General features: G+C 37.5%; 4 protein-coding genes across 4 annotated transcripts; all 4 read right to left on the bottom strand. All coding sequences in view use genetic code 12, as the record gives it.

The window, feature by feature from the left end:
* Positions 1–369: 369 nt before the first annotated feature.
* SPAPADRAFT_70509 (DEAH-box RNA helicase) lies at positions 370–7,364 on the bottom strand (the record flags this gene model as incomplete). Its single annotated transcript, XM_007373911.1, has 3 exons — positions 370–1,403; positions 1,741–4,555; positions 4,685–7,364. The coding sequence occupies 3 exons, from the start codon at positions 4,866–4,868 to the stop codon at positions 1,220–1,222; spliced, it is 3,183 nt and encodes a 1,060-aa protein (XP_007373973.1).
* Positions 4,942–7,346, bottom strand: SPAPADRAFT_59818 (FG-nucleoporin; the record flags this gene model as incomplete). Its single annotated transcript, XM_007373912.1, has 1 exon — positions 4,942–7,346. The coding sequence occupies one exon, from the start codon at positions 7,321–7,323 to the stop codon at positions 5,647–5,649; it is 1,677 nt and encodes a 558-aa protein (XP_007373974.1).
* Positions 7,365–7,812: 448 nt separating the features above from the next.
* SPAPADRAFT_49436 (uncharacterized protein) lies at positions 7,813–8,337 on the bottom strand (the record flags this gene model as incomplete). The annotated part of the gene is made up of 1 exon (XM_007373913.1): positions 7,813–8,337. One exon carries the CDS (start codon positions 8,335–8,337, stop codon positions 7,813–7,815), a length of 525 nt encoding a protein of 174 aa, XP_007373975.1.
* Positions 8,338–8,477: 140 nt separating this feature from the next.
* On the bottom strand, positions 8,478–9,343 carry SPAPADRAFT_59823 (Golgi transport complex subunit; the record flags this gene model as incomplete). Its single annotated transcript, XM_007373914.1, has 1 exon — positions 8,478–9,343. A coding segment is annotated over one exon (496 nt), but the record flags the coding sequence as incomplete, so codon positions are not given.
* Between the last annotated feature and the right edge of the window lie 1,633 nt (positions 9,344–10,976).

Consider the following 10,976-nt stretch of genomic DNA (forward strand, 5'->3'; position numbering starts at 1 on the left):
AGGCTTCCGATTGTCGAGTGAGTACTGAATATTCTGTCGATGTTTGGTTGAAAAAAAAAAAAAATTGCAACCAACCAAATTTATCAAACATTGTATTAACTATTTCAGATCTTAAAAGTTCCTTATTCGGTTAGTGGCAGTTGAATGTTCTTGCGTCATAGGTGCATAGCCTTATATGAGAACTTCCATGGAGTTAAACCACGCCATGTTATTGCCGGATTGCTAATGCTTATTTCCGAGGATAAATTGCCGGGGATAGCTTTTTATTTTTGGGTTTTCACAAACGTGCTCAAGGAAATTTTCAATTGCTTCTGAATGATATAATTTAAGCGATTGTCTACGACATACCCATGACACTCCTACGTCATTACTACGTCAGGTTGTGTGAATAACGGACACTGGTTATTTCCGTCGCGGCTTCTGATCTGACAAAGATGCCCGAGGAAAAGAAATTATTTTTTTTTTTCTTTTTCTTTTTTTTTCACTTATATATTTAGTTAGTACTCCATACGAGACGACCATAATTACAAACTTCATACCAGTAAAGATGACAGTCTCAGGTAGCATGCAAATTTTCCGTACCGTGAAACAAGTAAGACAGTGGAGATTACAATGTTTGCTTAATCAGGAATCCGTCGGGTTCATCCCCACCATGGGAGCCTTACATGCCGGTCATATATCATTAATCAACCAATCGTTAGAAGACAATGACAAGACCATAGTTTCCATATTCGTCAACCCCTCCCAGTTTGCTCCTCATGAAGATTTAGACTCGTATCCAAGAACAATCGACCATGATTTGGAATTATTGGAAGAGAGCAACGGCAAGAAAGTTGATGCTGTTTTTATCCCAAAGGTGACGGAGATGTACCCTTCCGGTATAACTCTTGATGTTGAAAAGCAACGTGGTGCGTTTGTTACTGTTCAAGGATGTTCCGAACAATTGGAAGGTAAAAGCAGACCTAAGTTTTTCCGAGGAGTTGCTACCGTGGTGACAAAATTAATCAACATCGTCACCCCAAGCCAAATCTACTTTGGTCAAAAAGATGCTCAACAATGTGTGGTTATTAAGAACTTGGTCAAGGATTTAATTATGGACACCACTGTTAGGGTATTGCCTACCTTGAGGGAAGCTAACGGATTAGCCATGTCCTCCAGAAACCAATACTTGTCGCAGGAAATGAAAAACAGAAGTTCAATTATATACAAAGCTTTGCATTCAGGTGAAGCTTTCTACAACGACAAGAAAGCCCCTGTTCCAGCCAAGGAAATCATGAATGTCATTGAACCAGTCATCAAGGCCGATCCAGAATTTGAAGTTGAATATATTGCAATCAGTCATCCGGAAACCTTGGATGATCTTGAGGTTGTGGAACCTGGTGTTGGTGCAATCATTTCTACCGCTGTAAAAGTACCAAAAGAAAATAGCGACGAAAAGGCTCGTTTAATAGATAATGTTATTCTTCATTAAAATATCTCCTGTTTATAATAGATACCTAATATACTAATTACCTTTACGATAATGTCTTTACTAGGACAATGCCCCGAAGAACCACTTGGCACGAAAGTTGTGTACATGGTAGCGTTGGTGGCTTGCTCCAAACAATATACGATACCTAGAAAGCTCTTCTCTTTTTAAACAACATTTTTGAATTGTCTTGCTTGGTAACTCTTCTAGTTTGTTGTTGTTGCAACTTTTCTTGATACAACTTGGCATCCTCAGCAAGCTGTTGTTCAAACTTTTTCTTAGTAATTGGAAGATTGATTTTATCCTTGTATGAATCAGCAACAGTATAAAACTTGTATCCAAATTGCAATAACCACATAGGATCAACAACAGTAATATAATTCATATATTCTTTAGTCGTAAGCACTAATTCATGATAAATGACAAAATTCGTGGATAAGTTACTATCCAACAATGAACTTGTTGGGTGCAAGTACATCTTCATATAATTATGACGTAAGCTTACAAACTCTGGGTTCCCACTCAAGTTCATCTTCGTTAGTTTTGCTGCTTGATGGTAAAATGAAGCTGCGAGGCATTTTCTTATATCATCGTCAGATCGAGATTTCAATAATGGTAACTTGCTGCTATTCATGATTAAAAGTAATTGCTTCCTAATATCCTTCACACGAAGTAATGATTTCAACTGGAGGAAATTCTTGTTACACCAAGCACTTATATTTATCCGTTTACCCATGTTTATATTCCACTGAGTGTAAACATTCAACAAGGTCAAGTGGTCGGATTCAGCAATGACAAATTTATCCCGGGCCATATCTGCCTCTTTTGCTCTTTCTTTGGGTCTGCTAAAAATATTTGGCACCGATAACATAGCCACAATGGTTATCATCTCTTCAGAACAGTGGAACTCGGGGCGACTAGCTAATAAAATCAATTTTGCTAATGTTGGCTCGATTGGGAATTTAGTCATTGATTTACCCAATTGTGTCAATGCTCCAAGATTATCCAATGCTCCAATGGCCCATAAGTCATATAATGAACAATTCAACAAGTCCTTTGGTGGCGAATCCAAAAATGGGAACCTGTTTATGTCTTCGATGTGTAATGATTTTAGTAATAACATACTATTGCAGAGATTAGTTCTTTGGATTTCCGGTATTGGTTGGATGTACATTGAATCAATTGCTCGTTCAGTATATAATCTGTACGTTATTCCGGGCCCAACTCTACCTGCTCTACCACTTCTTTGGTCAGCATTGGCTAATGATATAGGGACAACTTGTAATGTATCCATTGATAACTTGGGGTTGTATAATTTCACCTTGACTAATCCACAATCAATGACATATTTGATTCCATCCACAGTCAAGGAAGTTTCGGCAATATTGGTAGCCACAACAACTTTCCTACGACGCAAATTCTTCTTGGTGAATATCTTTCGCTGTAAATCACTAGGCATGGTAGAATAAATAGGGTAAATATCCAACGGTGGAGGATTTTCAAGAAGATCAAGTTTTTCTCGAAGTAAATCACACGTTATTTCAATGTCTTCTTGACCAGTCATAAATACAAGAATATCACCATCGTTGACATACTCGCCTGAGCTCATGCTGCTGTTTCGTAAATGTACAGTAAGTATTTGCTTAACTGCAGCTTCGACATAATCTGAACATGTATTCTTATTGAAAAATACTTCAACCGGGTATGTTCTACCTGGAATGGTAAATTGTGGTGCTGTTCCAAAGAATCGAGTAAATTTATCTGCATTCATGGTTGCACTTGTGACTATTAATTTAAGGTCCCGTCTTTTCATTAGCAAATTGCGGAAAAGCCCTAGTAAAATATCAGTGTTTAGTGATCTCTCGTGAGCTTCATCGATTATAATACAACTGTAGTTAGTCAACATTGGATCAACAAGTATCTCTCTAAGTAGAATACCTTCAGTCATGTACTTTATAATTGTCTTATTTGGATCAGTCTTGTCTTCAAATCTAATAGTAAACCCCACCTCTTGTCCTAATTTACAATTCATTTCTTCACTTACACGTTTGGCAACCGACATTGCAGCCACTCTTCTTGGTTGTGTACATGCAATTACTTGTTTCACTCCGTTAAGATTAGTGAATCCTTCTTCATACAAATATTGAGTCAATTGGGTAGTTTTACCGGACCCAGTTTCCCCGATGATGATTGTTACTTGATTATCTCTGATGGTAGTGATAAGATCATGTTTGACTGCAAATGCGGGAAGATTTCTTCTTTGTTCGAGAATTGTTTCTCTATTTGTATCATCTTCTGGTTTCTTTTCTTGTTTATCTGGATTGGCATCAGTGGTAGACTCGTGCGAAACGCCCGTTCTTTCTTTAGCTTGTAACGCGCGTTCCTTTTGGGTTCTTCTCGTTTGTACAGTCATGGATCCAGTTCGTGCCATAATTGCCAATTCTGAAGTGGAGTCCTTTATGGGATTGACAGTAGGACCAATACCTCTGATACTGCCACCAGTGATCTGGAGTTGTAAATACTCTTGAGAAGCTTGCAAGAAAGGAGGTATGAAAACGTGGTTTATTATAGGAATTCGAGAAAAGTCGTGGTCGGCGGTATGATCTGTGTCTATATATTCTCCTGTGAGTGGATCATATCCCGTACTTGCAACCTTAGTTCTCTTGTACTGTCTAGATGAGGTGAAATTTTCCGAAAACTCGTCGTCTCTGGCGTATGTTCCTTCTTCGTCTATGGTGTACCATTCTCGTTCTGTTTCAATGTTTGTTTCTAGTTCATCTAGAGATTCTTCTGAACTTGGGGTTATAGGGGCGTATTCCTCTTTATTGGATGCATGGATTGTCTTTTTTACTGAATCTCGTGGATTGGCACTTGGGGAAGCCGGAGAAGCTGGAGAAGCTGGAGAAGCGGCCGGGCTAGGCGTTGGTGTTTCCTGTTTTATGCGTAATGCATCTTGTTTCTTCATTCGTTTAAATTTTGGCGCTGCCGGCTTGGCAAGCTCAAGATCTAGCTCGTCTTCAAGTGAAGCACGTCGCATTTTCGGCTTTGGCTTTGCTATTATTCCATGCAATTCAGAATCAAGGTCATCTAGTTCGTCAAACGAGAGCTTTAATCTGGATCTGGGCTTGTCTTTTGTTGTTGATGCAAGTGGGCCAGTCGTGGTGCTCTTTGACTGTAAGCTCTTTTCAATTATGCTGTAGTTGTCCCTAATGTAACGAAACAACTCATTGGCATGGTCCTGTGATATCCCCAAGACTTTCACAAATTGGGCAAAGGGATCAAACGAGTTGTTCTTTTCGAATTGCGATATGATTGACTTTGTTAGATTGACATGGATGGGTTTGTTCAAGTATGTAGATAGCTTGTTTGTTATCTTTGTGACTATATCATCTTGGTCCATGGTTGTTTGCCAAGTGCTTTAAAGGAAGTGCAAAAAAAAAGTCTGCGGAAATATTTTGACGTGCAAATCCTTCCGTGGTAACATTTGTATCCAGACGACTGGTGAAGATGAGCACGTTGCTGCATTTGACGAACAAGCAAGTTCGAAATTACTTTAAGAACCATGTCGCAGCGATCATATCCTTGTCCCCACCACCTAAAACAGCTACAGAGTTGGAATATTTGATGCGACATTTCAAGACATTGTCTTCACTAGAGACTGCCACAGCCACTCCATTAGCATACCAATCCTACAACAAATCCGGCTTCTATCTCAAGTTATTGTACAGTGTCAACCCCAGGTTGCATCACATGGGTCCAGTAGACTCAAAAACGGGAGATTTATTCGATAAGGATGCTTCGATACCTCAAGACCCTACGATAGATATCCAACAGGAAAAGCAAAAGTTGGTTAATAAGATAAACAATTTGGTGGCTATTCCTCGACACTCCTTGACTGTAGATGATCAACAGTTCCAATCCGGCGAGAGCAAACTACAGTACCTACACACATTAAGTGACAACACGCAAGATATGTCAAAGTATACACTTACTGATGCAACTGTTGATAATCCATTCATATCATTTGAATCTTGCGATTTAGACAAGGACATGGTCCGCGCTAAAATGAGACACAACTATCGAACATTCCATAAATTTAGATCCATTGTCACATATGACCATCCTACATTCATACTAAAACGGTTTTTGTCTTAATTTACATTGCTTGTATATAGTACCTAGTTCTTTTCTAATTTATTCAACTGTTCCAAGTCTTTTTCTAAAACATCATTCAAATAATTCAATCCCATTTGTTGTTTCAACAACACTTTGGAAATTTTGTTGATAGTTTCATCGGTGTTACCAGAATCCTTGGCTTTCTGTTCAGGCTCACTACTTCCTGAAGCTAACCCACTATTCAATACATTGATTGAGTTATCAAATCTATAATTCAAATCCTCGGCTCTTTCTTTTAATATAGTCAATCTAGCGAAAATATCACTTAATTTCCCAATCGAGCTACTTGGGTCATTTAATTTTGAAATTAGTAAATCAAATTGTTTAGAAATCTCTTCTTCTTCGGGCAATAAAGGATATCCTTTCAATTTCAAAATAGCCAACACGGTAGCTAATCTCAATAATCTTCTTGATAATTTAGTATGTCTAGCTTTAGCCTTTAATATTCTTGTGGTGTTTTCCAAATCATGTTTTGTAGAAACTAAATTCAATTTTTCATTCATGGAATTAAGTAAAACCCTAGATTTAGCAACATGGTCCAATTGAGTTTCAATTCTTTGAGCAATATCATTAAATGAAGTGACTTTTATAGGATAATAGTTAGCTCCGGGACGCTTATCCATGGCATTGTCCCAATCCTCGGGTGTTTCATTGGCAGGTCTTTGTTGTTGAAGTAATATAGAAATTTCTTGGTCAGAAAATTTATTATACAAATGGGTTTTCAACGCACACTTGGCAGAGTTTGGATCCCATTGCTCCCAGATTTTGATTAATTGGTCATTAATTGCTGGTGTGTAGGTATTAATATTGGTGTTTGCTTGAGTGAATGTGGTGGTGACTGTATTTGTGTTCTGTAATGGTTGAGTTTGTTGTGGTTGACTCCAAGTGAATGAAGGTTGTTGCGTATTAGTTGTGTTGTTGGAAAATAATCCACTTTGCTGAGCTTGTTGTTGAGGTTGCTGTTGTTGTTGTTGTTGTTGTCCTCCAAAGAGACCGCCAGTGGCAGGTTTATTTCCAAATAACCCACCCGAGGTTCCTGTAGTGGTTGAAGCAGGTGCAGTTGATCCAAAGAGACCTCCAGGTTGAGTAGTTGTAGCAGGTTTATTACCAAAAAGACCGCCTGAAGAAGATGGAGCAGTTGTAGAACTACCTCCAAACAATCCACCAGCGGCAGGAGCAGCAGTATTATTTGCTTGTCCGAACAATGGCTGTGTAGAGGTACTGGTTTGAGTATTTCCAGAACCAAACAAACCGCCAGTAGTACCAGCTGGCTTTCCAAAAGTAGAACCAGTTGCAGCATTAGATGTATTTCCAAATAATCCACTAGATTGTTGGGTATTGGTATTACTTTGTCCAAACAATCCTGTTCCTGTAGTACCTGAAGATCCAAACCCGGTACCAGTACTTGGCTGTTGCTGTTGTTGTTGTTGCCCAAACAACCCACCAGTTGTCCCAGTATTTGATCCAAATGCATTGGTTGTACCACCAGTAGTGGCTGATCCAAATGTAGAACCTGGTTGTTGTTGTTGTTGCCCAAAACCAGTCGTTGTCCCTGTCGTTTGTCCAAAAGCAGGTGCAGCTGACCCTGAGTTCTGACCGAATAAATTACCCGAAGTTGCGGTGTTTGACGATCCAAACAACCCACCACCACTTGTATTGCTATTAGATGCACCAAACATATTAATTGGCAGTGATTACTTACTGGTCTACAAAGTTGGTTGTAAATGAAATCTTCTGTAAACAAAAAAAAATTGGTGGAATTGAGATGTTGTAAGTTTACATACAGGAATAACAACCATACAAAGAAATGGAAATGCCATCTTTATCACAATTGACAAATAAAAGTAGATCAAAGCTGTTAGAAAGAGGTAAGGCGGTTAAACTAGTGTTAAGCTTTCAATTGGAGATTTATTCACTTGTAAGATAAGTTTACAGGGTAAGTTTATACTAATAAATAAATTGAATAAGGCTAACAATCACAGGAACTTCTAATGTACATAAAAACTCATACAAGCAAGGCTAATCAAACCCATATCCTTTTGCGACAACTGTCTTACGAATCATTAACTTATATTTATGGAAATGAAATGAAATGCAATATAAAAACATACCACCAGTAAATACAGACTATTGAGGTAATTCCCTTATAGGTATCACAGCTACTCCGTTTAATCGGTTTGGGCAGCAGCAACTTCCTTTGTCTTTAAGAATTCAGCAACGTTTCTTGCATCCTTTGAACTAGATGCGTAGATTGGGTTTTTCTTTTCGTGAATTTGTGCTTCAACACCAGGAATTTGCTTCTTTAATTTCAAATTGTCAAAAATACATTTGCTTAACACACCTTCCGATGCACGACATCTACCTAAGCTTTGGTTATTTTGTTCCAAACATTCGTAGTTCAACTTGAATTCGTCAAAACAATATTTATTTATATCTTTTAATACAGAAATGGCACATCTTGTGACTCTTCTGCCTTCCTTCAAACAATCCAAGGTACCCCCATTGAATTCTTGCTTACACAACATAAAGTCGTCATTGTATGGCTTACACTTTTCACCAATGTAGAATGATGCTGCTAATAATGGAGCAGATGTGGCACCAACTTCGTCGACTTCAGGGATATCCTTTGGCAAGGGTGTGCTTTCAACGTTTTCCCATTTATGTCTTGTTGCGTGGACTTGTCCTAATACCATTTTGTTTTAATGTTGTGTAATTGCAATTGGTATTGTTAACCCTTTAGCCTTCCAATGAACCTGAAAAAAAAATAGGCAGAGTAAGATTGATTTGTCGCGGTGTGGTTGGTGCTGAAATTTACACTGAGATTTTGCTAAGTGCAAATAGTACTCTACATACAAATTTCAACTGACTGTGTAAATGTCAGCACTAGCTGATATAGTACTAATATGAATCTCTATTATACATAAGCGCTAACAGCTTCTACTTATGGAGTATATTTAAAATGTCAGATTCTTGTCCAATCATCTTATGAATGTTTAGCAACTCCAATACTAATGCTGGGTTCTTATCTTTCTTTCTGTGAATCTCCCGTTGTGTAACTTGATCCAAATAACTCTTGTATTCAAATTTCAAGGAAGAAATCTTGTTGGCTAAATATGAATTTTGAAATTGATTTGGTAACTCTCGTTTCTCTAGAAACTGGGATATATTTATAATTGACAAATACAAACTGGTTAACTTTTTTAATTGAGTGCTTAAATCGCTATTCTTTTCTTCAATACAGTTGTCAAATTCAATTGCTTGATCATGTAACAACAAACATAGCTTCCCACTAGTTTTCAATTCAATGAGCTTCTGTCGCTTGACAAGCAAATTATTTATTGATTTATATCCCGTATTGAACTTATTCTTATAACTAATTAACTCCAATTTAAACCCTTTTAAATCCCCAGATATGATATTAATTAGGTCAAGACCTCCGTTGATTGACTTACCCAACTTGATGAAATCATGATAATCATTATTGACCAAATCTAATAATGTCTGGTTTAGATTCTTGGATAAATCAGATAATTCTTTAATCAATACATCCATGGATGTAAATCGATGATTCTTGTACAAAAATTCGTCAATTTCTTCATCATCGAAATTTTTAAAATCAGTTCGTACTATAGATGTAGGATATGGAAATTCATCTGTTCCATTTAATATGTCAAATTCATTTTCCATTGTAATTGATTCTTACATGTCTTGATTCAGTTGGATTTTGTTGGCTGTGTGTGTTCTTTTTTTGGGGGGGTGGTGATTTTGTGCAAGTGCACTACTACTAAAAAGGGTAGTTGCAAATTTAAATTATTTGCAGGTTGTGGTTCGTCCATGAGTAGTAAATTGGGAGGTTCAATCGGCTAATCTGCCTTGCACCTTTGTCAAAGTTAGCGAAAGGGGCGGTGGTATTATATTTTCCTCGTAATGAAGAATCTAAATGATGTTTCTTTGTTGTAAAGAATCTTATTGATGATCTCATGTTCGGACATGCATAGACGTTAAGGATATTAGTAAACGAGAAGGTTCATAAAGCCCGTTGACTTCACAAACCTGCCAAGCCTCAAACTAACGGTTTTAGTAGTCAGTTAAAACATACGATATTGTCTATCACTCATCATTCTGTAAGTTGCTCGTTTAGCTGCGCATTGCATGAACTAACTGGGTGCAGCATTTTGCTTGGTCAACACGGCGATTTTTAAATCAAACAGAAATCCCTCCTTTTTGCAAGGTATAACGGATAAGTGGAGGAAACTCCGATAAGGTTATTTTCCGAATAATGCTGCGATATCACACCATTGATTATCCCCAATAAAATCTAGGGATATCTTGGCAATTCGATATCATGATAAGAAAATTCTCTTGATCAGGATCATAGTTGCAAAAATAATAGCAATGATGTGTTTCTATGTGTTAGCTGTATGCTGTAGGTTGATCCGATCAAATCTAATCTAATCTCTGCCATACCCCGCTCCCAGTACGCTGTCTTGTTTTTGAAAGCAGAAAATACAAACAGAAAACAGAAATTGACATTAAAACTAAACGACAGGATTACAGGACAGCTGCAAGCATATAGCAATGGTATGTACTTCTATGCGTTGAATGATGGTCTAGATATTGACAAGACAATTTAATTCGAAATATTTTTGCAACTATTTTAGAAAAATTTCTGTCAAACCTAGAAATATTTTATTTACGACATCAACACGCTTGAACAATGTCCACATTTCCGCTGACTTTTACTATCCTTCTAATATATCATCACGAAAACCTCCACGTGGTTAAGGCACAACTTAATGCATTATCGTGTTAAGTAATACAACGTGTGATCGAATAAAATAGGCTTCAAGATTAGATCTTGCCAACGGACACAAAGTGGTGAAAGGCCGATCCTGATTAGAGAGGGGATGCGCGCACACCCTTAACAAACAACTCAAAGCTTTGTACTGACAACAGAAAAAAATATTTTTAATATTATTACTTCAATTGTTTCCAACAACAATTCACCAAGAAAGGGGTTGTCAAAAAGATGGGGGAGGCATAATGGATACAATCTGATCCATATGAAATCACTAAACCATGTGACAATTGGAAACGATTGGAAATTTGACATACATTGTCCTGGTTTACTAATCAACAATAAGTTCCAGATCTTACTTGGCTTACAAGAAAAATTTACCAACCACATCTCAAACGCGTGTCCATCATGCAAGTGGGTGGCTTATATAATGTAAGGGCAAATGCAAAGGAAGGTTCATAAAGTTATTACTCCTTGACACACCGGGGAATTGACTCCGTCAGAGTATTTTTAACGTTGTATACATATCTCTAT

The sequence above is a fragment of the Spathaspora passalidarum genome (genome assembly GCF_000223485.1).
Source record: "Spathaspora passalidarum NRRL Y-27907 unplaced genomic scaffold SPAPAscaffold_2, whole genome shotgun sequence".
Lineage (NCBI taxonomy): Eukaryota > Fungi > Ascomycota > Pichiomycetes > Serinales > Debaryomycetaceae > Spathaspora > Spathaspora passalidarum.